Source organism: Electrona antarctica (genome assembly GCF_951216825.1).
Source record: "Electrona antarctica genome assembly, chromosome: 7".
In the NCBI taxonomy this organism is placed as follows: domain Eukaryota; kingdom Metazoa; phylum Chordata; class Actinopteri; order Myctophiformes; family Myctophidae; genus Electrona; species Electrona antarctica.
In genome coordinates this window covers 41,294,551-41,320,562 of record NC_136812.1, presented here as the reverse complement: position 1 = coordinate 41,320,562, position 26,012 = coordinate 41,294,551, and the positions used below count along the sequence as shown (strand labels likewise).

Here is a 26,012-nt window from a genome sequence, read left to right as displayed (position 1 = left end):
TGTTGTTGAGCCTTCAGCAAGTGGAATGTCCCATTCTGCAATAGCTAAAACGGAACACCCCCTCTCAGAAAGATGTGTGGTGCGATCCACAGCGTCACAACGAGCAGCGTCCATCCATCCGCATTCAAACAAAGTGTGCTTGTGTTTACACTCGCCGACGACGCACACAAATACAGACAATCAGCAAAATGGACTACATATAGTTACACACAACCGATGAGGTTTTTTAATCGCCGATTACCGGGTATTCATGCTGGAAGATAGGTGTGGTGGTCCTTTATCATGCAATCAGATTTGAACGAGATGGGATTATTTTGAGAGAGAACACACACACACACACACACACACAGCTGCAGCTGCAGTTTGCTGCATATGCATCACAAAGGGACTGAAGTGAGGAGAAACCATGGGTTTCGGGTTTGCCTGCCAGCCTGGGATTGTGTGGTTATAAATGTAATCTGAAGGGCAGTAGAACCACAACCACCACCACCACCAGTCTACCATCATGTCGGACCCAAGCCAGTGGTCCGCCGGCGGACAACCGAACCAACACAAGAGTCGTTTTGTTCCAGGAGCGTTGCTCAAGAGATCCAAAAGGTATTAAGTTAAAATTTAAATACTGTTGAACGTGAACGGCAACCATACACGGCATATGTTGTTATTCTTTGAGAATTTGGGCTACTACTCAATTTCTCCGATCAACGTTTCGCTGGTTCTAACTTGTAAGTGACAAATAATAAATAAACCCCACTTGAGTAAGCTCACGAAGCGTTGCGTGCTCATGGCTACAGAAAAGATTTGGAACGATCGAGGCTACTTGGGATGCTAAGGTTCAAGTGGTTATAATATATAACCGTTCGGTTCGAGTCGGCTATGTGGGTGTTTTTTCATAGATTATTTATTTACAAATGCCTAAAATTACGTTTTTCATTGTCATAAATGTGAATGACCCCCATTCACCATTCACTGTCTGCCACGTGTTTACAAACACATAGCCTACTACAAACCTTGTCTTGTTTATTTTGTGTTTATTTGTTTCAAGGCGCTCCTTTTGTTAAAATGTTTGCTGCAGATGGTTGCTATGTTAGTTTATTCCACAGATTCAGTGTTATTAATAATAATAATCTGTAAACTAGCATTCTGTAACATCAATGCCTTAAGGTTCGTCCAGTCCTGGCTGTGTTCATGTGATGTGATCTCATGCCATCATCACGCTCTAACAATCTTCACATCTCCAGGCTATAATTATTTCTTCATGATTCATCTTCAGTTTTGATCTTCAGGCTAATAAACACGTTGCATAATTTGGGACGGCTCATTAGCTTGAATATCAATGCATCTCCTGTATGCGAGGGGAATGACATTTTAGACACAACTTGCATTATGAACATATTTGTACATATCTGTCAAAAGGATAAAGCAGAAAAAGCTTTGAGAGCTTATTTATTGCCAGTGGTTGGGGGGTGTGGGGGGGGACGGGACATATAAATATAATTAATCCATAATAAGTAGGCCTACATTCAAACAATTTTAACACGCTAGACGAGTAAAATAGCAAAGAACATCAACATCTATTCTAGATCTAGTCGTCTTGCTGTTTCATGGGCTTTGTGCATGACGTATAGAGCCTACTTAAATGTCATATTACATATTGCTTATACGTTATAAGCTTTTCTATTATCTTATATAACTTTTCTATTTTATTGCTTATAACTTTAAGTTAGGCTCACTTTTTGCACTTTTGTGATGAAAATATTTGTATTGTTATCGCCTAATAACATGTGTAATAACTGTAATATTATATTATTACACAACTCTGGTCCAACAACAACAAAAAGTTTGTTTTGCAGTGCCTCTGTAGTTGAATTGGCCGTATGCAATTAGGCATGTTTATTTTAATGATCAATCAACCATTCCCCACTTGCAATGTCCTCTCACGGCCCACTGGTTGAGAAGCACTGTTTTACAGTACACAATAGGCTCAGGCCTCTGGGGCAGCGTCCTCCTCCTAAATGGATGGAATCAATATGCTGGAACCCCCCTCAAGGACCCCCTCAAGGACCCCCTGGCAGTGCTCGGACTCCACCTTGAGAACCGCAGCTATAGGTTCAGGTTGTTGAGGGCCTTGAAGGTGATGAGCGGTATTTTTCATTGTCACTATAGGCCTACTATAAATACTGGTAAAACATTGTCAATTGTGGAAATAGCAGATCTACAAGCTCACACAATGCGTTGTGAGCTTGTAGATCAGGAGTGGACCAAGTCAAACTCGTAATGCCTCAACTCTTACAATTCCAAGTGCTTATATGATTATTTTGGGTGGTCCCCTCCCCAGTTCAAATAAGATTATTTTGGGTGGTCCCCCAGTTCAAATATGATTATTTTGGGTGGTCCCCCCCCCAGTTCAAATATGATTAGGGCGGCCACTGCCTGAAAAGGTTGACACAACCACTGAGTGTAGTTGATAGTGGGAGTCATGTGAAGGTCACGGAGGACCTGTGTGGTGTGTGTGGAGCAGCTTCTGGTGAGTAGGCAGGCAGAAACATCAGGTGTGTGTGTGTGTGTGTGTGTGTGTGTGTGTGTGTGTGTGTGTGTGTGTGTGTGTGTGTGTGTGTGTGTGTGTGTGTGTGTGTGTGTGTGTGTGTGTGTGTGTGTGTGTGTGTGTGTGTGTGTGTGTGTGTGTGTGTGTCTTCTATATATAAGTATGCTGCTGATAGTGTACTGTACCTACTGTAGCAGGGTTCTTAATAATGCAGAAGATCTTGACTGAGGTGAAATGCGGTCTGTACCATGTGTGCCATTAACCCTGGTGGTGTCACTCTAAAAGGTGCTGAGGCATGCATTATTGAGCGGAGTGCGTCCTGTCCCCTCAGGAATGATTGAGGATTATGGTGTTAACACTAGAGCTAGACCTGGCTCTATTGATACAAAGGCTCAACCTTTCAGCACATCGCCTTCCACTTCCATGTGGGATTGTAGGTTTCCATCCCCCCTTCTGTCCGGCAGAGATCTTGTCCGGAAAGTATCTGCTATATCAGGGGTTTCCAAACTTTACCATGCCAATGATGACCCCCCCAACTAGCCATAGCCTCTGCCCGCAGCACAGCCCCCCTATTGTGAGATGGTTTGAAAATCCATTTTTCTTCATAGTCAGTTAAATTGATTGGTTTGGTTAACTGTTGCATCTCTAGACTCAGCCAAACCGATCATTTGGAGCCATTAGCCAATTAACCCGTCGTTCAGAATCAGATACTGCTCTGCCGTATGGCCTGACTCAGCAGTAGGGCTGGGGGATATGACTTCAAATCAATATCAATGATTCATGATTATTTGAAGACTGGCTGTGGGCGCTGGGGGTGTGTTCTTTCCTCCACGTCATCAGTGCCCATACCCTAGGCGGGGTTGGCAAAAGGGCCTTTCTGTGTATGGGGGGTTTGCCTGTTCTCCCTGTGTTACCCTCACAAAAAACATGCAGTAATCCTGTTCTCTAATCTACCTCCCTTGGCCAGCAGCTTGGACTCCTCATGCACTGAAGGAAGCATGAGGTTGCTCCCCCCAGGTTGGCAGAGGGAGTGTAGTGCCCATGATTATATAGACACTTGACACTGGGTGTAAAAATGGGTTACAAAATTGTATTATTTGAAGACTCGTAGCTTCTGATTGATCTGGGCGGGGGCACACCATTGTTGTCCAATGTAAAACTCGAGTCACTTCCTGACTTGCCTACGTAACAGGAATTACAGTGTTGATGGACCGAAACCTAAGAGTCTTACTACTTGCATATGAGATGTAACAATGAAAGTGTCGATGTCGTATGTTGTTGCCGTATGTGATTAAGAGGCTGGCATCATGTTGACCTCTCTTCTGTTTTGTGTCCTAGCTGTCGGAGCAGCAACAGGAAGTGTCTTGGCGTGGTGTCGCCGTCGCCATCTCTGTCCCGGCCACTGTCACCCCACTCCGTCCACACTGGTACGTACAATTAATGACAATTTAGGCATTTATCCAGAGCAGTAAGTAAAGAGCAAAGTAAAGAGAGTAAAGAGCAAAGTAAACGTATACATCAAATTCAGAGAGACAAACTAGGGTGACAGGTAAACCAAGAACATAGCTTCAGTCTATATTGTTTAGGAAATATACTGTAAAAACAAAATAATAATAATACAAATAATCTGTACATTGAAAGTATAGGACACCAGGTAAGCAATGAACCATCTGTCCGTCTAAATATCATGCTATCTAAATTACATTTGAACAAAAAAAACAAAACAGTAACAAAACAATTATAACAGCTATAGCAACAGTGTTATAATTCATGTACATACTTTGCTACGTTTATTTATATACAGTATATTTCATTGTACGATGGTGTCACTTGCCGACACCATCGTGCGATGGAGTATGAATTAAAGATCACAATGCATCGCACCACAACACATTGTGAGCTAGTAGATAGGCTGTTTTCACTACCTTTGTGCGACACTGTCATTATAAAACAGTGAAATATGGAGATACAGCTAAATATTTGTGCCTGACAGCTACGATCTATGTTTTGGTTGTAATCCAGCCATGTGTACAGTATGTGTGTGTAATACACATGTATATTATGACTTCATGTTGTCCAACAGCTGCAGTCTATGAATAGCATTGGAGAAGCACTCATACCAAAGACGTTTAGACTCGTACTCTCTCTTTGGAGCTCAATCACGCTCAAGGATGAACTGATTACGCGACACAATCGAGATTTAATTTGCACTTGTGGCCATGTAATTATTTAGTACTACTGAGCATGTAAAGGAACCGTCTTCTGCATGCACACGCACACACACACACACACACACACACACACACACAGACAGCATCTCCCGGAGTATCAGCGCCTTGCGTTGTTGTGATTGAAGAACTTAAGTCTAAGATTAATACATGACAGTGTGGTGAGGTGTCTGTTAATCTGGAAGGGGGTTTCTCAATAAGCAGCAGAGGGCTCTACACAGACATCACCTCATCCTTATTGGAACATGTTCACGTGCAACTGTTGCAGTGTAATTGCCTCCTCTATTTTTACGAGTTCATTATTGCCATCATGATAATAGTAATGGCAGGGTTCCATTTGTTAAAAAAATAGAAAGGGGAAAAAACAACAGGGGGTGGACATTTTTTGAGACCTGTAAAACAAGTAATAGCAAAAGTAGTCAATCTAGTAACAACGTGTCGCATCGCAACACACAACAATGAAACTGCAGGCTTTTATTACCGTTAATGCTATATTTTAATGCCAGCTGTCAGGCCTGTCTGGCATTGCACCCTAGGCTGTCCGGGCCACTGTTAATTATTTTAAAGCTCAGAGACAGGTTTATAGGTATGTTAAAGCAGGTGTCTTCAACAGGAGGTCCACCAAATCCTTTGTTGGGTATCAATAGGGAACATTATTGAATCGCCTAGCGCTGCGAGGCGTGGTGAACTTGTAGATCGGCTATTTTTGGAGAGTAGGTGGGGAGAGCTAGAATTCAACTATCTATGATATATAGGAAAATGTTTAATCTGCAACACAGTTTTATTACAATATGTAGTGGGGGTCCCTGCTTCATCTCTTTCTCAGCAAAGAGGGTCCTTGGACTGAAGAATATTGACCACTGTATTGCTGATGGTCAAATCTTTCCTCGACAATACCCTTCCCTCTATTATCTAATAATTTCAGCCTTTTTATGTTGTTATCTTTCTGTGTCTTGTATTGTTTTAACAGTTGCCATTTTGGCCAGGACTCATTCCAAAAAGAAATCTCTGATCTCAATGTGGCTACATGGTTTGTAAAAACAGGGCTGTTTTGGTAAATTAAATTGTTAAATTGCAATACTGAATAATGGTACTAAAAATCTTTTGACCCTTTCAGCTGCTGGCAGCCCCCTGGACAGTCCTCGGAACGTGTCTACGAGCGCCTGTCTCAACTTCCCCTTTGCCCGGAGGTATGTCCGCTCCACACGACACTGTGTCTCCTTTGTCCCTCATCACAGCCTTACGGCCTGTTTTCAATTTCTACATTAACTTTCATTGGCTTCCATTGACCCAAATACGAGAATTCGATGGAAGCACCTATTTTTGGGGAATGATTTTACAATTTACAATTTAAGCATTTAGCCTATTGTAAGCATGAGATCGGAATAAGCAGAGTAAGCATGAACTCAAACAAGGTAAAAATTAATAATCACATGAACTGAGTGCAAAGAGAACATTGTAGTGTCTCAATGAATCTAGGTTACCAGGTAAACACTAAACCTAGCAGCAGTACAATCTTTAAATTCAAATTGGCTTACGGGGGGACTTGCCGCTCACGTCACTGCAACTGCATCGTCACACACGTCCCTCTGAGTCAGCCATAACCATATAGGCTAAGGAGGTCCCAATGCAGCTTCGCCCCAATTCTGGAGTGTGTCGTCATGGCATCAGGCGCAAACAAATCAGTCCATATTTGGTCACAAAAAGGGGCATGCTCATTTATGAGCATACACTGATGACATCAGTCACTGATGACTGACATCATCTCCATATATGATATTATTATATCGCTATATCATTGACCCAAATGGCTAAAAATGTTTATGGCTGTATCAGAGATGACTTTGGACAGGTGGTAAACTTTGCAGAGTGACACATTACTATCTTCTGATAGTTGTACTTGAAATAATAATCCTCCTTTTAGTTTCCTTTTACGGCCACGGACTGGTGGTTGGGAACCTGTGATCTAAGAAGCTACTGAAGCAACAAAATTAAATTATGGGTTGAATTTTATTCATTAATCATGCTGTTTGTTGTGCGAGAATGCATGTCAAACAGCTCATATAGGCCTATGAGAAATACAGCATCTAATATACAACATGACATGCAGGAGTAGCAAGTGAGTGAGCAGCAGGAGTGAGAATTTGGAATGTGACTATGTTAGTTCAGCCGGTTTGATTCCTCCGGACTCGCATATAATCCTCTCCTCCTCGGTCGGAGGCAGGACTAATGCGCCAGTGGAGTGAGCGAATGTGGAAGTTGGGTTATCGGAATTATGACCCAGATATATGGGTTGGATCGGCGGTGCGAGGGCCGCTGTGCGGGCTGCGTAGATGGATCAGCGGTGCGAGGGCCGCAGTGCGGGCTGCGTAGATGAACCCGAACCTCTAGTGAATAAAAAGACAGTAAATGTACGAGGTACAAAAAAGCCACTGAACATTCAACACTCAATCAACTGGACAAAACAATAGTGCAACAGACAATGATACAAAATAAAAGCAAAACTCACAAATACATTTGCTCAGAACATTGTGTTATATAATGTGTACTGTAGTGTGTGAAATGTTACACTTAGAAAAGCAGAAGCATCCAAACTGCGGAAGTGAATACAAGGTCATCATTGCCATTGCTACACAACCCTTTCTGGTATTCTGTATGAGCAGCATCTGGGAAAACATCCGTTCCACAGTGTAGTAATAGCCTACATACAAGCTTATAGGTTGTCTTATTTCCACTTTATTTTTCAACATGGAAAGGATTATGAAAAATAATTGTGGTTATGTCAAATAAATTAGTTGATTATGATGTAATAATTGTGACAGGCCTACAGCACGGAAGGAACATCTGTGTCTTTAAATATTGAGGCAAGAGATGTGAGAGATGATGATGATTATAATGATGATGAACAGAGAGACAGGGTGGGTGGGTAAGAAGGGAGGAAACGCTCGCATCCTCTCCCCTCCAGCAGCTGTCTGTCTGTCTGTCTATCTGTCTCCTCCTCACCAGAGAGAGGGAGACAGACATGGGGAAAGCCCCTGCCTAAACTAAAGCATTCAAAGCGTCACCCAGCTTGGTTCCCATAGCAACACACCAGCTTCTCCTCAGCTGTGGGTAACCAATGTATGATCTTCTACAATCTACATCATACTTTTCAGGTGGGGGGCAATGTGTTCCTTTCTTTTAGGGGAGATCTGAGTCTTATCTGCTATTTTTGCTACTTTTGTGTGACACTATAGAATGAAGAAGTAGGGCATTCATTTACAAAGAAAAAAATCACACCCGTGTGAACTGAGTGGTGTAAGGTCTTATATAGACTGATCAGCTGTGGTCTGACGTAATGTCTGACGTAATGAAATCACACCCGGGTGAACTGGGTGACCGTAGCAACCATGCTCATTTTTTTGGAACAGACAGACAGACAGACAGACAGACAGACACGTAAACTAACAAAGCCAGTCGTAGTAGTGGTTTACACCACTCAAAAATAGATACTTGAATTCTGCCCGACTATTAGAGAAACGTGTGTGAGATTATTATCAATTACTGATCACATTTCTGAAGTCATGATTGATCTTCAAATTGATTGTCAGGAGGGATTTGATGATAGATACTTGTTTGGGAGTGGAGGTGCACACAATGATAACAATCAATTGAACCAAGCTCAATTATGTTTTGACATATTTATTCTTTACTGCTGATCTCCTGTAAAGACACATTTGACTAGCATTATTTAATAATGTAATTTATTTAGTGAATACAATGCTATTTTGTCCAATCTGTATGTTTAGGTAGAGTATGTTAACACTACAGTGTAACTTTTGGGGTGGTTGTATTTGCTCTTCTATAATTTGACACATTTAGATCCTGTGTCTACGGTACGGAGACAACCTTTGACACTATCCCGTTTCTAGTTTGACAAAAATGTTGACCTGAATGACAAGGTCAAACTTCTATTTATCCCCAGAGCAAGCAGGCAGGCTCTATTAGCTCAGTGCTAAAAATGTCAGCACTTGCACGGCGTAGACCAGGGTTCATATAGGGTAGTGGACGGTTCCCAAAAGAGAAATTGGACGTTTGGCCGGTACCCAAACTAGTGAAAATAGCTGATCTACAAGCTCACATAGTGAGCTTGAAAATACTCAAGTGAGTATTTCAGTGAGTATTTCTGCTACTTCTTAAACATTTGTTTTCAGATTCATGGATTTTTTTAAAATCTTAATGAAATACTGGAAACAGTCATTGAATTTGTTTTGAATTCATGAAACATGAAGCATGTCATTTAGTTGTTTTTATTTTGTTTTGGGGGGGGGTATTTTTTGAAAATGTTTTGAAATGTATCGATGTTTCTGTAACTTTTTGTTGTGCTACAATCTGGATATTCTCTCTGCTTTAGCTAAATTAAATATAAGAAATAAAATGTCTGTTGCTTAATAATAATATTAATAATAGCTTGAATTTATATAGCGCATTTCATGAACCCAAGGACGCTTTACAAAATGAACAACCAACAAACAAACAAACAAACAAAACAAAACATCAACAACTATATGCCATAAGCCTGTCTTTTCATGGCAGCCTTAAAAGAGTCCAGTGTTGGAGCATGGCAAATCTCTATTGGGAGAGAGTTCCACTAGGTGGGGGCTGCCACACTGAACGCTCTGTCCCCCAAGGTTCGCTTGTTTGTATTGGGGACAGAGAGGAGGTCCAAGGTTGTGGACCGCAGGTTCCGTGCCAGAGTAGGTTTATGGAGGAGGCCTGAACGGTACTGTGGAGCCAGGGCGTTTCGACATTTGTAGGTGAGAAGAAGGAGTTTGTAATTGATGCTTACGCTTGTGTCACTTGGCTCGTGCTGCCAGGTAGCAGCTTTGTATCTGAGGTTTATTTTTTGTCAGGTTTGAGTTAAACTAGAACGACGCAATCCTGCGGAATTGCGAGTGTGGTTGCCTATCTCTTCTATAGGAATATTGTTCAATTACAGTTGAGTTGGGCATGTCACTGTATATTGTCCAATCAGGCGATGGCAAAGCACACACATGCCTTGGGAAGAGTTCCGAATCGCTGGCCAATTGTATGGGAGAATTGTGAGTTTTTGCACGATTCAAATGTTTTCAACGATGTAAGCGCTGGAGTGCAATAACAATAGTCTGCAGTGAGTGTGAACTTCCCAAAGGGATTCTTAAGAATATATTTCATAATCTAGTTAGGTTGGGCATATCGCAAAACACCAGTAGGTAATTGTGAGATGGAGGATGACTGATTTAAGCAGTCACACCTGGCCTGAGTCAAACTAGAACTGGCTGGGCACCTGTTGTGCATGGACTTGATCAAGGCACAACAGGTTAAATCAGTCATCTCTACAAACGAGAGAGAGCCTCTGTCCGGACAGTAGAGAGCCATCTGCTCTATTGTGTAAAGTAACATTATTGTGAATTATTCCCTGAACTGAGAGGAATAAATCAGTCTACTTAAGAAAGCTGCCCTGTGTTGTGTCCTTCCTTGCCCTGGGTAGTGACTAGTCGGTCACAGTAATCTTTTTGGATAAAAAGTTAAATCTGAGCTCTATATTCTGATCATCATTGCTCATTGTCTCATCATGTCCATCTCTTTAGAAAACAAAACTACATTTGCCAATTCCATCAGTAGAGAGAACCCAATTGATGGGCTTGAAGTTTGCAGTGTTCCAATTCCAATTTTATCTAGTCTTTTTTTTCCCATCACTTCCACTTTCAAATGCATACATTTTAATGAGTCTCCAGTGATACCACAGTGCACTGTATGTATTTGTATAATGTATTTTTTTGAAGAGCAGACTAGATTAATAGACTCCTTGTGTTGGGGGTTGGGGGTGGAAGGCAGCTATGAATGGACTCTGCATGTATGTTACATACGTAGTTTTCTATATATACACACACATATACTGTATACGGTATATGAAATGCTAATGGACAGCTCACAGCATAGCATTACATAACAAGCATGTGTTTTTCTTCTTAGAGCGGAAGGCAGAAGATGGTCGCTGGCGTCACTCCCCTCGTCTGGCTATGGAACCAACCCACCCAGTTCCACTGTCTCCGTAAGTCGTGTGTGTGTGTGTGTGTGTGTGTGTGTGTGTGTGTGTGTGTGTGTGTGTGTGTGTGTGTGTGTGTGTGTGTGTGTGTGTGTGTGTGTGTGTGTGTGTGTGTGTGTGTGTGTGTGTGTGTGTGTGTGTGTGTGTGTGTGTGTGTGTGTGTGTGTGTGTGTGTGTGTGTGTGTGTGTGTGTGTGTGTGTTGTTTTCGTTATTTTGTAAAAACGGTCATTACGACGGCATCAACGCCCACCAAAAATACATTTTAGTCGACTAAATCAACTGTAGATTTAGTCGACTAAAACTAGACTAACACTAAAACATTCCAGGTGAATAGAGAATGTGACTGAAACTAAATGAAAACTATTGAAGAGACTATGACTAAAACTAAAATCAGCGCGCGATGGTCCAAAAGCAGTCCATCTACCCATCTTGCCCTAGTGTTCTGCACTAGACAAAGACTACACTACCAGGCGTATCCGTCTGGACACCTAGACTGGTAATCCAGCTTGACAGCGTGTTTAGGTTTATTTATTTAGCACATAATTATAAAAAATAGACAATGCATATCAAAGAACAAAAATACCGTGCAGGGAAAGGAAGAAGCCAGCTGGCTTATTTGGAATCCTTTCCTGTATGGAAGAGGTCATTGACCGACCCTGACGACCTTTGCTGCGTGTCACCCCCCCCCCCCCCCCCCCCCCCCCATTTCTCTCCCCATTTCCTGCCGGCTTACTGTAAATATATTATATTATATATATATATATTAAAATAAATAAAAAATGATGATACTTCCTGGTCCTGGCTCTATACTAGATCCCCTCTAAACCAAATAGATTGGCCGATAGTAATTGATCTACAAGTTACAAGCTTATAGATCAAGAGACAAGCTCCAAGCTTTTCATTGAATGTCAGCCCCAGCATAGGTACACCGGCATTAATGTGGTAAAAGAAAAAAAGAAGCTTTGCCTATAGACATGCCAAAATAGTGATGCCAGCATTAAAGTGGTTAGCGTCTCTCTACAGGGTGGGGGAAGGGTCAGGAAAGGAGAGTGCTTCTATTGTGAGTAAGTCTATGAGATAGACCTCTTTACTGCCTGTTAGGACAATAGGCCTTTTAAGAGCTCCTCAAAAACACTCTTTATGCTCAGCTCAGGCAGTGAAAAGGCAGCTCACAGATGCAGCTAACATCCTTTATCCACTTCTTTTCACCACACATGGACCAAGAAACCCAACAGATTGGCACTTGGCAGTTTAACATACTCACTGCTAGCCTGGGTTCCAGCCTGATGCGCTGCGTTCCGCGGATCTGAAAATGTCACTTCGCTACTCAGTCTGGTCTCCCTCGGGCAGAGACGATGAACCCGAACCCGCGGCGAAAATCAGCTGCTACCTCCATAATCATTTCGAGTTGTAGTCCTGTTAGGTTTGGTTTTACATGTACATGTTTCAGCTTCAATACGTCGTCGTCGTTTATATATTATTTATTTTTGCCTCCTCACACACATTTCTGTGCGTGTGACCCAAACAACGGGTCAATTGTGTTCTCGTAGACACTCGGCAAAGCCGAATGCACCGCGTTGAATTTGAACCCATGGTCTCTGTCGTGGTGGGCAGGCACTTTACCGCTGCGCCACCCGAGCACCTTAGGCCGACGGTTCTGTGGAGGACAGACCGACCACCACCAAACAGACACATTCTGTGCAATTATAGTTTGATTGCTGTTACAATGTCTTAATAACAACCGTGTGTGTGTGTGTATGTGCAGTCGTCATCGTCGTCTCAGGAGCGTCTGCACCAGCTGCCCTACCAGCCCACCCAGGACGAGCTGCACTTCCTGTTCAAACACTTCCGCAGCTCGGAGAGCGGGACGGACGAGGATGGACGCTGCTCCGCCACGCTCATACGACCTCGCTCCCGCAGCCTCAGGTACTGCTCGGCACCATTGGTGGAAAAAGTACTCACATTTTTTAGGGGTGCTAAGCTGCTAGCCCCTCCTATGTCCAGCTTTGAGGGTTTGTTCACACACAAACATTGCCGGCCGGCCAGCCTTTTTCATGAATTAGAATCAGAGCGCTGCCCCTCCTAGTTTTACTTGAGGGTGGGTTTTTCATTGCTAAACGTCTGTGATGTAAATAGGTTTTCAATGTAATGAGGTCTTTTAGATGAGTCCCAGGGACATGTTATGAGTCCCACTTCAACGACGTTAGGAGTCATATTTTGCCTTTTGCATTTAACTCCCATTTCATTTTATATGGTTATAATGTGGTTATATTCATGTAGAAAACGGAAGAAGAAATTATTATTATAACTAAAGCTAGCAAAATAAACTAGAATAAAAAAAACAGTACAGTAGTACAGTAGTGCATCCCGTGGATGTAGAGGTCATTGTTTTATTGCGTCCCTTAACTATAATTTGGGCAAAATGCACCCTATTTTAATCTCTGCGTCTTCGTTGGAGTCTTGCAGAAAACAATATTGTATTACCAGTGCCACATCATCATTGCTCATTACGTTAGATTTCCATCCTCTAATTTCACACAGTAGGATAGCTTATACAGTAAATTATATTCCATGGTGAGAACAGGGTTAGTCTCCCTCTAAAAGTAGACCAATCATCAAGCAGTTCCCTATAGAGAGACGGAGGGCTCCATCTTGTGCCACCCTTATCCCTTATCCCTAAACCTATTTGCCATGTTTTACTATTTTGAAAAAACATTTTAAAATAGTTCAACTAGCCGATCTACATCGAGACGTTGTGAGCTTGTAGATCGGCTATTTTAACTATTTTAAAAGGTTTTTTAAAATAGTAAAAAATGGCAAATAAGTTTAGGGATAAGGGTTAAGGGGTGGTGCAAGATATAGCCCGGAGAGTCTTGTGGAGACACAAAGATACTCCTTTTGTGTCTCCATAGGGAGCATAGGGAGCTGGTCATCAAAATGATTGGCTTAGGAATGCGACAAAAACATGAAAAACGATAGAAAATAAAAGTCACTTTGGGGGTGAACTATCTCTTTACGTAAAACATGCCAGTACTTCTTCCCTCTGCACTGTGCTGTCGTGCCTCAGTGTTAGTCAGTGCATGCGTGGGTGGATGTGTGCTGCCTAGCAGGGAGCGCAGAGCTGCAGGGTTCCTTCCAACTGCAACACACACACACCCCTTTCATCTGCACCAAAATGTCCAGACAGACTGAGACCGAACAGAGAGTACGTACTCTCTGTTCGGTTCACAATATGTCTCCATTCCTCCTCCTCCAAAGCCAGAGCTTCACCAACGACAAGTTCGACAACATGGATAAAGAGAGAGAGGGAGAGAGAGACTGAGACTGGGAGAGTGAGACAGCAAGTGAGAGAATGAGACAGCGGGAGGGAGACAGAGAGAGACTGAGACAGCGAGAGGGTGAGGGAGAGGGAGAAAGCAAGTGAGGAGACAGCGAGGGAAATACAGAGAGAGAGGGAGAGACAGACCCTCCTTCCGGTGGGGGCTCCTCACTGGCAGATAATAACCTAATGGGAGAGGAAAAGGGAAAATAACTGGCAACTCTAAATTACAATTATTGTATAATAATTATGTGAGCTTTCAGCATTACATGTTTTACACTTCATTACAGGTCTAATGTCTAGTGATGATGGCATGTATTACCAGTGTGTACTATATCATGAATATAGCTAACACTTTGGCTAAATACTGCCATAGACAAAAATAAATAGGATACTGCAGCACACTATTCAATACTGCCCCCTTGTGGGCCAAGTTTAAAAATATAATAATGACAGCATTGTTTTGTAATACATGAGTCAACAATTACTAATCTTTATCGTGCTGCTGTCAATTCCTAGTTTTAGTGTTCATGATAACCACATCGCTCCAAATGTGTGTTTGGAGACCAGAAAACACACAGGCTAGGCCACACTACTTGTCTTTTTTTGGCACATTGTGAAATTGTCAAATAGCCTAAAGTCTACACTGCCCTACAAAGCCAAAGTGCAGTAATTACGGACAAATAAATGGATGATATTCAAGTCAAGTCAATTTTATTTATATAGCACCTTTAAAAACAACAGCAGTTGACCCAAAGTGCTTTCCAGAATAGGTAGACCGTAGTCTATCTCAGTGCAATAACAAAATAAATGTAATACAAGCAAACAAAATAATCAAGAAAACAAAAACAATGAACAACAATACACACTAAAATTCACACTGTATTAAAAGCCAGACTGAAAAGGTGTGTTTTCAGGTTAGATTTAAAAATCTCCAGGATGGGGCTAACCTTGATGTGGATTGGGAGATTATTCCAAAGTGTGGGACCGGCTACAGAGAAAGCCCGATCACCTTTGGTTTTCAGGTATTTCAGGTATTCAGTTTAAAAGTGTTTCAACTGGTCAGCCAAATGAGATATCGGCAAATTACACTAATATTTAAATATGTTTATCCCCCCAAAATCACAAAGGCTAATTTGTATCTGGAGGTTGTTTCTTCTAAACCCCATAGAGAGGCTGTTTTTAAATCTTTATGGTTTTCATGGTAAAACAATGGTTTTATTTTGTTTTGTTGTTTTGCGTTGCAGTCCCGGGAGAGCGAGCGGTTCCTTTGACAATGAGATCGTCATGATGAACCATGTGTACAGAGAACGCTTTCCAAAGGTATGTTCTGACCATGTCCAAGAAGTTACGGCTAATTTATACTTTTGATGACAAATCAAAGTCTCAAAGTTACATTAAAGGTTTATCTATAGAACTTTAGAGGGACGCAGGTGTGTTGATACAGTCTGGTGCTGGTGTTCTGCCTGTGTACTGTAGTGTAGAAGATCCTTGTTAATTATGTTGTCTCATAATGTGTGTGTGTGTGCTGATGTGCATAGGCCACAGCCCAGATGGAGGAGCGCTTGCAGGAGGTGGTCAGTCAGTGCTGTGCAGAGTCAGACAGCAGTTTCCCACTGGCTGACGGGGTGCTGGGTTTCATTCAGCACCAGCTGGGAGAGCTGGTTCGGGACTGCCTGGACAAGTCCCACAAAGGCCTGGTGACCTCCAGATACTTCACCGAGCTGCAGGAGAATCTGGACAAGCTTCTGCACGAGGTGAGAGAGCACGATAAGTGCATAATGAAGGATGTATCATTAACCTTAACACATTTTGTGCCCAAAACGTCTGTGGACGTCCTGGGTATTACCGCACGTGCATAGCCCAAGACGTCTGTGGACGTCTTTTTTTTTTAATTATTTTTTTATTTTTTATAAAAAAAAATCAGAAAAATCAAAACATTTTTTTTTATTTTTTTTAACACGTGGTGCCAAAGTTTGTGTTTTCGCCATTGAGAATGCATTTGGCGTTTAAATTAAATAACTAAGTAAAAAGTTCCAGCATGTGTCTCCACAGTCAGCTGAATTATAAAAAATGTGAATGGATTTTCTAGGTGAAAGTGATTTTGGGCAGTATTGCGTGGGCTCTCAATGTGTTAATAAGGCATTGTTCCCACATTAGACCCGCTCGATGCAAACGGCAGTCTATAGTGATAAGCCTGTTTAGTGTTTGTTCGATGTGCTTTGTCGACATGTTTGACCGGACTGGTCTTTGGTGCCGCTGTGTTTGCAGGCGTACGAGCGCTCTGAGAGCGAGGAGTTGACCGTCATCACCCAGCTGGTGAAGAAGATTCTCATCATCATCAGCCGGCCGGCACGCCTCCTCGAGTGTTTGGTGAGGAGACCATTTGTGGTTCATTCATTCTGCTAGGCTGGAACATTTGGAACTTAAATGATATTTTCATTTCGTTGGCATTATGAAACTTGATCCTTTTTAGGAATTAAATCGACAATAAAATACAGTGAACATTTGTTGAACATAATGATAATGCCAATAATATTATTTATTTATAATAATATTTAGTTAACTTACGAACCTACGATTGCTCTAAGACAGTGGTTCCCAAACTTTTTAGCCCGTGACAATAGCAGATCTACAAGATCACAACGTGATGCTCCACGCCGCCGCAATGTGAGCTCTCAGATCGGCTATTTTCACTACTACTTAAACATTTGTTTTCTAATTTATGGAATTTCTTTTATTGTTTGTTGGTTTCTTCATGAAATTACTGCATTTTTTTATAATTGAATTGTTTTTAATTAAATAAATAAAAAATAGCTTTTTTTTGGGAATGTTTTGGGAAAATGTTTTGAAATGGTAATACCCGGTAATTAAAAACTAAAATGTAGGAAACAAAAATAAATAAAGGGACCCATACAAATTGGTCCGCGACCCAACCTTGGCTCTAAGAAGTAAGCAGCACCTGTACCCTAACTGTACCCTGTACCCTAAATGTACCCTGTACCCTAACTGTACCCTGTACCCTAACTGTACCCTGTACCCTAACTGTATCCTGTACCCTAACTGTATCCTGTTGGCAGGAGTTTGACCCGGAGGAGTTTTACCACCTGCTGGAGGCAGCAGAAGGTCACGCCAAGGTCGACCAGGGGATCAAAACGGACATTCCACGCTACATCATCAGCCAGCTGGGTCTGAACCGAGACTTTTTGGATGGTAAATACCACGTCAGTCAGAGCTGGGCCATAGAACCTTCTTTAGAAATTTTAGCCAAACGTTGCTTAGTTTATTCATTCGCACACATGTAGACTAAAGTCTGATGGTCCCCCAGCTAAATGATGGAGAGTTCGTGACCAAATGAGAGTGTAATATGAAATAAAACCAAATGGACCCTTACAGGTCCATTTGGTTTCATTGGTTTCATTTTATGCTCTCGAGTTAAATTATTGTAAACATCTGCATTACTTAATTTACAAGTAACACAATTAGAGAATGTAGAATAATTGTTATTTTGATCAACATTTGCCTTGTTATCTCTCCTATGGTATACGACATTGTGTATAAAATCTTATCCAACGAAAACAAAATATGATATATGTTTTGGGTCTGAGAGGTTAAATATCATCAAATGGTAGTCCGTGGCTCAAATGCTGAATAAATAATGTACCTTGTTATGAAAAAGGTTGAAAACTGCTGTGATAGTCAGCACACACGTGCATACACTATAAACAAGATGTATCTGTGCAAAGCACAGTGTAATTAAAGCGCTAATGATTAGTGATGATTGATTGATGTTATTTTTCTTTGTGTTTTTCAGACATTGTCAATCTGGAACCGTACGATGCTGTAGACACCGATGCTGCTGTGGAGGTACAGTAACTAACTACTGTGTAATGTAGCTTCTTCTGTTTCGTCATGATGTTGTTTTTTGCCATTTTTGTATGATTTTTGAAGTACTTGGTAAATAAAGTTTGTTTGTTTGTTTGTTTCTTTCTTTGTAGAATAAATGCCCCCAGGCGCTGACCCCGACTCGAAGGAAACCTCTAGAGAGTGACTTTGAAACAATCAAACTGATCAGCAATGGAGCTTATGGGTGAGAAGATTAAATGTCTGTGGTTGCAAAGTAAAGTATTTAATAGTGTGTCCTGTCAGTCCTAAAGATCAGATTTCGTCGGGTGGAAACCTTATGTCCCAAACTGTTAATTTTCAGGATTCAAATTTAAAGGGAGCAAATTAGCAGTACGATCAAGTAGGTCGTTAATTTGTGCAAAAATAAAATAAAATGGAGATGTGAGGTTTCTGCCTGACGGCAACAATTTTAGCAATAAAACCGATTTCCCTGCAGTCTGAACCAGGCCTTACACACCGTCTGTGTTCCTCTGGTGTGTTGACAGGGCTGTGCACCTGGTCCGCCACAAGGAAACCCGGCAGCGCTTCGCCATGAAGAAGATCAACCGTCAGAACTTGGCGTTGAGGAACCAGATCCAGCAGGTGTTCGTGGAGCGCGACATCCTCATCTTCGCCGAGAACCCCTTCGTCGTTTCCATGTTTTGCTCCTTTGAGACGCGGAGACACCTCTGCATGGTGATGGAATACGTAGAAGGTACCGTGTGCACAACTTGTGTGTAGTTGTATTTGCTATGTATGCGTGCAAGGATGGATTAAGATTAAAGGACCCCCCCCTCCCCTGGGTCATTTACGTTTTTGGACCCCCATCCAGACCCCAACTCGAGTTGTAAGGCATGTGTGGGTCAAGAAAGCACCTATAGAAATGTTGTCATACAGTATTTACCAAAAAAAAAATATATATATATATATATATACTGTATATCTTAAAATACTTGTCAGATCAGTTAGTTGTACTGTTGGTGGAGGGACCCACATAATCCTATTTTACAGTGTAAACCTATATTTACGATAGATTCAATGCAAATACCCCTGGACAGTACTGTTCAGGTGTTTTTGCCCAGTCCACCATCTGTCCATGTACAGTATGTATAGGTGTGTGTATCTGTCCATGTACAGTATGTATACTGTAGTTATGTGTATCTGTCCATGTACAGTATGTATAGGTGTGTGTAGTTGGTTCATCAGAGACATTGTAGTTGAGGTTCTATTTGGAGCCGAGTTTCTGTTTCAGTTTGCTGGACAAACCGTTGAGCTAAACACACTTACATCATAAGTTATGACTTATGACAACATGATGTAAATGCTGAATATATTTGTTTATTTTGTAGTGACTTGAGTGCAAGATTTGAGGCTTCTATTCCTTGATAATTAATCATTACTAACAACCAATACTAAGGAATTCAGGGATCAAAACCAGAATGCACAAGCACTGTATGTAACAAACCAACTTACCCTAATGGTTAGAAAGTATGATTAAATTTCTCAGTGTCCAGAGCCTCACCATGAGTTGTTTTATGCCCAGGCGGTGACTGTGCCAACCTGCTGAAGAACATGGGCCCTCTGCCAGTGGAAATGACTCGCATGTACTTTGCTGAAACCGTGCTGGCCTTGGAATACCTTCACAACTATGGCATCGTGCACAGAGACCTCAAACCTGACAAGTAAGACTCACATTCTCTATACAGTGGTTCCCAAACCTTTTATTAGTTTCATGAAATTACTGAAAAAAACGATTGAATTTTGTTTTTAATTCATGAAAATAAATCCTTTTTTGGGAATGTTTTTTGAAAATGTTTTGAAATAATAATGATGTATTAAATGTAGGAAACAAAAATAAATAAAGGGACCCATAAAAATGTGTCCATGACCCACAAGTGGGTCCCAACCCAGTATTTGGAAACCAGTGCTCTATATGATAGACATGTTATTGAAAGTACTGCTGCCTGCCTGTGAACAACATAACTTGAGATGGATACATTTTCACAAAACTTGGTTATGAGCCCATGTCCCTGAAGATATAATTAACATTTGGGTTGAAAGATCATAGGTCAAAATTGCATAATTGGTCATATAGGCAGGGTTTCTTTTTTTGTGCCTCCCCTGCTGGTTTTCTGCTCAGTGCTCGCACTAAATAAAGCTGATTAAAATATTGGGAAATTTTACCATAATGTACATGCATGCGCAAGCATGTTGTAATTACAATCCAGAATATTTCATTCAACTTTATTGTCGCATCATATGTGTAAATAAGTGGATGAACTACTTATTTGGGCAAGCTCCATCATTCAGTGTTTTCAGGAAAGCAGGGGAGCAAGGAGGAAAAACACAGGAAAGAAACTGGTTAAAAAATATATATATTTGTTATTAGCCTCATAGTTTCGTCCACTCTGTACTCCAACAGCCTGTTGATTACTTCCATGGGACACATCAAGCTGACGGACTTCGGCCTGTCCAAGATCGGTCTGATGAACATGACCACCAACCTGCTGGAAGGCCACATGGAGAAGGACACCCGAGAGTTCCTCGACAAGCAGGTGATGAGAGCTTCATTAGAAGAGTGGTTCCCAAACCGGAGGTCGGGACTCCCAGGGGGGTCCCTAAATTATTTTGGGGGATCCCCCAGATGATTAGCTTAATGTACGACATTGTTTCTCACTCGACAGTAGACTAACCAACATACAGTATAAGTGTATACATTGTATCTGCACATTTCTAATTTACCTTTTAATATCAAATTGGCCAAATTGTCGAGGCAAACATTGTGAAAGTAGACAATCTACAATCTCAAAATGGAACGCCAGGTTGATAGTGGTTAAAGGCTCTGGGAAGCAGACGATTTTGGAGATGTTGAAGGATCTGGTCTTGGTCTGGTTCTGTAGGTGTGTGGCACGCCAGAATACATCGCCCCGGAGGTCATCCTTCGCCAGGGATACGGGAAGCCAGTGGACTGGTGGGCCATGGGGGTCATCCTCTACGAGTTCCTGGTGGGCTGCGTGCCGTTCTTCGGAGACACTCCAGAGGAGCTGTTCAGCCACGTTGTCAGCGGTGAGCATCAACTGAATACTGTGAAGCTTAAAGGCATACTGTGTGCAGGTTCCCCTCGCTTGCTGTTGTCTCTCCCCTCAAGCTTTTGGAATAATATGCGGCGGAGATCTAACATCACTGTCCAACATTGACTTGTCAACATGGTTTCATTGGAGACATTTCTACAATTACACAATGATATGCACTATGCAGCATCTCTTCCACATAGCACCGTACTGAAAGAGCGAGTGACAGAGAGAGAGAGAGTTGCAGAGAAAAATGGACAGAGACTAAATAGAGTGAGGGAGACAGAGATATGCATAGAGAAAGACAATGATTGTTTGATGTCACGTCGCCAGAAATAATTATTAGAGCATGCATCCTGGCAGAAAGAAATCCCTGTGGTGCATAATCAAACTCACAATGCGTCACCAGCTTTTCTGCGCTCTTATTGGCTGGAAGCTCCAAGGGCTCATGCTCAAAAGGTAACACCCGAATATGTCCCGGTCGACCAAAACAACAGTCAAAACCCCCAAAATACAACTACTGCGTTGCAGGTAAACACACCACCACACTACCCCAGTGGCTGATAAGTACTGGTATAGACGGAAATTAGGCATAAATATGTATTCATTTATTTTTTTATGAAAATACAGGGCAAAGTTACATGGTATCTAGAGGTTAACGTATGATCTTTCACATTTGCATACTTGGATGATATGAAATGATCATATGATATAATCACCCACACAGTCCAGGCCAATGTCTACAAACTCCTCTTCATCACTGTCTCTAAACGGGAATGAATATTCCTTATCAAGATCTGTCATTTATTTTGATAATAATTCATGCAAATGCTCCCACACAATCCGGTCCCGTGACCACTAACTCTGCAGCCTTCAGCGCCATCAGGCAAGACTTTTTAGCTCTGTATTGGTCTCTCATCGTTCCTTTAAGCTCATCAATTTGTAGGTTCTAGTCCACGTTGCTTATGTTTTGTTTTGTTTACTTAGGGATGCATGTATGTTTGGCAATGTCTGCCACTGCCTTCTTTTTTGTAAGGTTCTCATTCAACTACACCGCTGTCCATTTCAGCTTCTTCTCGCTTACCGAAAAGTACTGATTTACAAGTTAACGATACATCGCATCAGCAACGTTGTTACACGTTCTTAATTTGAAAGAACTTCATGACTTGCCATTCCAGAATTTGTCTTTTAAAGTTTTACTTTGTTCATCGGATCAAGTAGCATAGGTTGTTTTTTGCCGCTTTCTCAGCTCATCTGACATGAACTTCAGAGATCTTCTGATCTCCTCCAACTCTCCCTCAACTGCATCACTGGCTTACTTTGATGGCATTTTTTTATGGCATTTACTTTTTGTTTAGGTTCTTTTTACTTGATAGTATTAGCTGCAATTTGTGTAATTTGTTGTATGAATCCTCTAATTTGCCTGTGTTTCTGTTGCGTTTAGATGACATAATTTGGCCCGACGGAGATGATGCCTTGCCAGTTGATGCACAGGACATGATCACCCAACTCCTGAGACAGAGCCCTCTAGAACGATTTGGAACAGGTACAACATACAGCTAGCAGGTGCACTATTGTGAGCTTGTAGATGGGCTAGATTAGGTTCCTGTGACATCTCCCCAGTACTAAAATCCAACACCAAAACATACACAAATAATATACAACTGGCCAACAGAAAGTTTAATTCTCATAATAGGTCTCAGAGTTGTTTTCCTGTGTGCTGACATTGGTGTGAATCTTCGCCCGGTATTTGACTGGCTGTGAAACGTGTGTGTTTTTAGGCGGGGCATCCGAGGTGAAGCAGCACTCGTTCTTCGTGGGTCTGGACTGGAACGGTCTGCTGAGACAGAAAGCTGAGTTCATCCCCCAGCTGGAGGCGGAGGATGACACCAGCTACTTTGACAGTAGGTTACATTCCGATCGTAAAGGAGCCACTTTCCCCTGAAGGTCCTTCCTAGAATCCTAAAACTTTGTGGAGTATTTTCTCCTGATTGGATAACATCGGTATGAAAATGTAATAAAGAGCTGGAGGACGGGGAGACATTTACGTTTAATTACTCACATCTCTTTAATTATGAAGTGTTACACATGTTGTGTTTTTCAAGAGAGGCCAAAAATTAGGTTTAGGATTGGTTGAAATAAGGCCTGCATGTGTCATTTGTTTGCATTATCAGCTCGTTCTGATCGCTATCACCACCTGGCCTCCGACGAGGATGAGGATGAGACGAACGACGAAGAGTCTTCCCTCGAAATACGACAGTTTTCTTCCTGGTCGAATCGTTTCAGCAAGGTGAGGAAGACCATATCAATGAAGAAACATCTCCAAGTGATACCTCAATATTAAAAAAATACATTTCTAGATTTTCTTGTAGCTTTCGTGCGTGTGTTTTGCTCCACGGTGCTCTGCAGTGGTCCATACATTCTACTTCGTACTCAGTATATTACGGCCGGGGTTCCCAGACCTTAATAGATCAATTTGGTATCTCCCCGGGCCCCAAACTTCACAAGTTATGAATTAACTTTTTAATCCCTATCTAATAGGCTTTGTAGTAATAATCATTTTACGAGAAATTGTAGGAAACTTTAGGGAAAAAAATATATAATTACTCACAAAAAAGGGCCTTTTTAACCCATTAAAACCAGGAAAGCATCCGTGTATTTTGAGATTGTAACCACTTTAACCATTATTTTATACTTTGGCTATTGAAAAATAGCAGATCACTTTATGCCATGCTATATGACCTTGTAGATCTGCAAAAGAAATTAAGTCGTGAAAAGGACTCTTTGAAATACATTTTTAAAGATGGGGGTCGGCGGCCAAATACATCCTTGACATGAAAAGGTTTTGAGCACCACTGAATTATAGCAACATAGGTTTATCAGAAAACCGACTTAGAAGATATTTGTAGGTTGGGCCTCGTTCTACCGTAACTGGGTTAACAACACCACTGGTTCTGCGTCGGTGTGTGCAGGTGTACAGCAGCACGGAGCATCTGGCCACTCCGTCCAACATCAGCTTCTCGTCAGACCGCAGCCACAGCGAGGAGCACAGCGAGGACCGCTGGGACGGCGGCAGGCTCACCCCCTCCCCCGCTCCTGGAGACGCTCACAGACAAGGCAGCGTGGAGCGCACCAGCAGCGGGTATGACTGGCATGATGGGGCATATTTGAGGAGGAAAGATTTTTCAGTCTCTAGTCTAAAATATAGATAGGATAGAGCGACGTCCCTGCCTGAGTTTAAGCTGGAGAGTTATGTCCTCCTTACCCCCTCCCTGCCCTCAGTTCCTGGCTCTCTGCTTTTCCTGTCTCTCTAAATTATTCATAAACTGCTTACAGATACATTACTTAAATATTTAGCCTCCATTTAAAAGCTTTGGATTAGCATCATTGATTAGTTTAAACCTGCCACGCATGTCTGGAGCCACAGGTGATTTTTAACCCGCAGCTCGGGTTTGTCTGACTATTGACTGCAGGACTGTTATGTTGGTATGTCTAACCAATGTATGCACCCCGTTTCGATGTTTGTAGCCTCCGTCCACGTGCTTCCTCCAGCTCCTCGCAGTCGGAGAGGAGCAGCAGTCCTCTGGTGATGAGCAGCACCCACAGTCTGGAGACCAGTCCTCTGGTGATGAGCAGCACCCACAGTCTGGACACCATGCCCCGCTTCGCCTTCTCCACTGACGACGAAGGTACAGGAGTGTTGAGTGATGGTGGACGATGGTAGTTTAGTTCAGAGAGAAAATGGGAAAAACTGGACACGGTTTTTTACCAATTGTTTAATTTCATGTTGTTCACTCCTTTTCTTGTAATGTTATATTCTTCAAAGGTTGGTTAACGTTCATTCGTAGCATCGGGTGGATACCTCATTATGTCCAAAATAGGCTACTTTTCAGGATTCAAAAATAGGTTTCTGCCCAGCAGAAACGATAATGCTAGATATAGTTTTCTCTTGTTTCGCATGTAGTCGGCTAAATGGGGTACTTTGGTCCAGAAATCAGGAAAAGAGGTTACTGAAGCCAAAAAAGTTTGAGAACCACTCGTTTAGTTCACTGGTTCTCAAACATTTATGTGCCAAGGACACATGAAATTGATTGATATATATTTTGGCCGTGGAGTCGTGGACCCCCATCTGAAAATGCTTTGAGCCAGGAACCCTGGCACATTTTTGATATTTAAAAAAAACTTTGATAGCAGATGTACAAGCTCGCAGCGCGGCACAAAGATAAACTGGTCAAAATGACTGTGATGCTATATTAACATCCTTTCCTGGGGACCCCCTGGAACAGCTTTCCGTGCTCGGACAGACACAGGGACACGCATACATAAGCGTACATGGGGTAGGAGGCACAGCGTAATGGAGCGGAGCCACTGCTCAAAAAGTGTTCAAGCTTGCAAAGATACCAGGCCAGCAGGTATACCGGTATAACAATAAAAGACAGAAATACAAAGGAAAAGAACAAGTCCATCACTTATCTCATCTGTTTCCCTGACTGTGCTTTGTGTTCTAGCTGAGGTGGTGGTGTCCAACATGAAACGCATCAGGATCCGTAGCAACAGCACCGGGGCCAAACACTCCTCTCCCAAGGACCTGGCCGGACCCCCGCGCTACGGCAACCAGCTGGAGACCCCCGACAGACAGAGGCTGCCCTGCGGAGGGAAGGTCCCCAAGTCTGCCTCTGTGTCCGCCCTGTCCCTCATCATCACCACGGGTAGGTGTCACCTTGAAGGTTACACCTTGTTGTTGAAATGTGCTATACACATAAACCTACCTTGCCTTGCCTTGAAAGCGATCGCGGCCCACCCACGGTGGCTCACTTGTCAAGTGATGAGATGGTTGGGACGCACGCATTTCCAGGGATCATTTATTTTATATTTTGATAAACGGATCAAATGACTTGG

The 26,012-nt window shown here is 42.2% G+C and overlaps 1 protein-coding gene across 3 annotated transcripts in view; it reads left to right on the top strand.

Moving 5' to 3' along the window:
• Nucleotides 1-26,012, top strand: part of LOC306926793 (microtubule-associated serine/threonine-protein kinase 3-like) — a 49,071-nt gene that overhangs the window by 12,501 nt on the left and 10,558 nt on the right. For 2 of the 3 annotated variants that reach the window (XM_079506228.1, XM_079506227.1), the window contains exons 1-21: nucleotides 94-597; nucleotides 3,881-3,969; nucleotides 5,888-5,960; nucleotides 10,765-10,843; nucleotides 12,604-12,764; nucleotides 15,405-15,480; nucleotides 15,699-15,914; nucleotides 16,429-16,530; nucleotides 17,238-17,370; nucleotides 17,972-18,024; nucleotides 18,156-18,247; nucleotides 18,549-18,757; nucleotides 19,586-19,724; nucleotides 20,465-20,597; nucleotides 20,943-21,108; nucleotides 22,558-22,659; nucleotides 22,895-23,017; nucleotides 23,288-23,403; nucleotides 24,086-24,255; nucleotides 24,642-24,802; nucleotides 25,622-25,822. In XM_079506228.1, the coding sequence (XP_079362354.1) occupies nucleotides 506-597; nucleotides 3,881-3,969; nucleotides 5,888-5,960; nucleotides 10,765-10,843; nucleotides 12,604-12,764; nucleotides 15,405-15,480; nucleotides 15,699-15,914; nucleotides 16,429-16,530; nucleotides 17,238-17,370; nucleotides 17,972-18,024; nucleotides 18,156-18,247; nucleotides 18,549-18,757; nucleotides 19,586-19,724; nucleotides 20,465-20,597; nucleotides 20,943-21,108; nucleotides 22,558-22,659; nucleotides 22,895-23,017; nucleotides 23,288-23,403; nucleotides 24,086-24,255; nucleotides 24,642-24,802; nucleotides 25,622-25,822 (2,686 nt within the window). In that variant the 5' untranslated portion in view covers nucleotides 94-505. Of the gene's footprint in view, nucleotides 1-93; nucleotides 598-3,880; nucleotides 3,970-5,887; nucleotides 5,961-10,764; nucleotides 10,844-12,603; nucleotides 12,765-15,404; nucleotides 15,481-15,698; nucleotides 15,915-16,428; nucleotides 16,531-17,237; nucleotides 17,371-17,971; nucleotides 18,025-18,155; nucleotides 18,248-18,548; nucleotides 18,758-19,585; nucleotides 19,725-20,464; nucleotides 20,598-20,942; nucleotides 21,109-22,557; nucleotides 22,660-22,894; nucleotides 23,018-23,287; nucleotides 23,404-24,085; nucleotides 24,256-24,641; nucleotides 24,803-25,621; nucleotides 25,823-26,012 lie in introns of those variants that run through there. The other variant, XM_079506226.1, reaches the window with a different exon arrangement.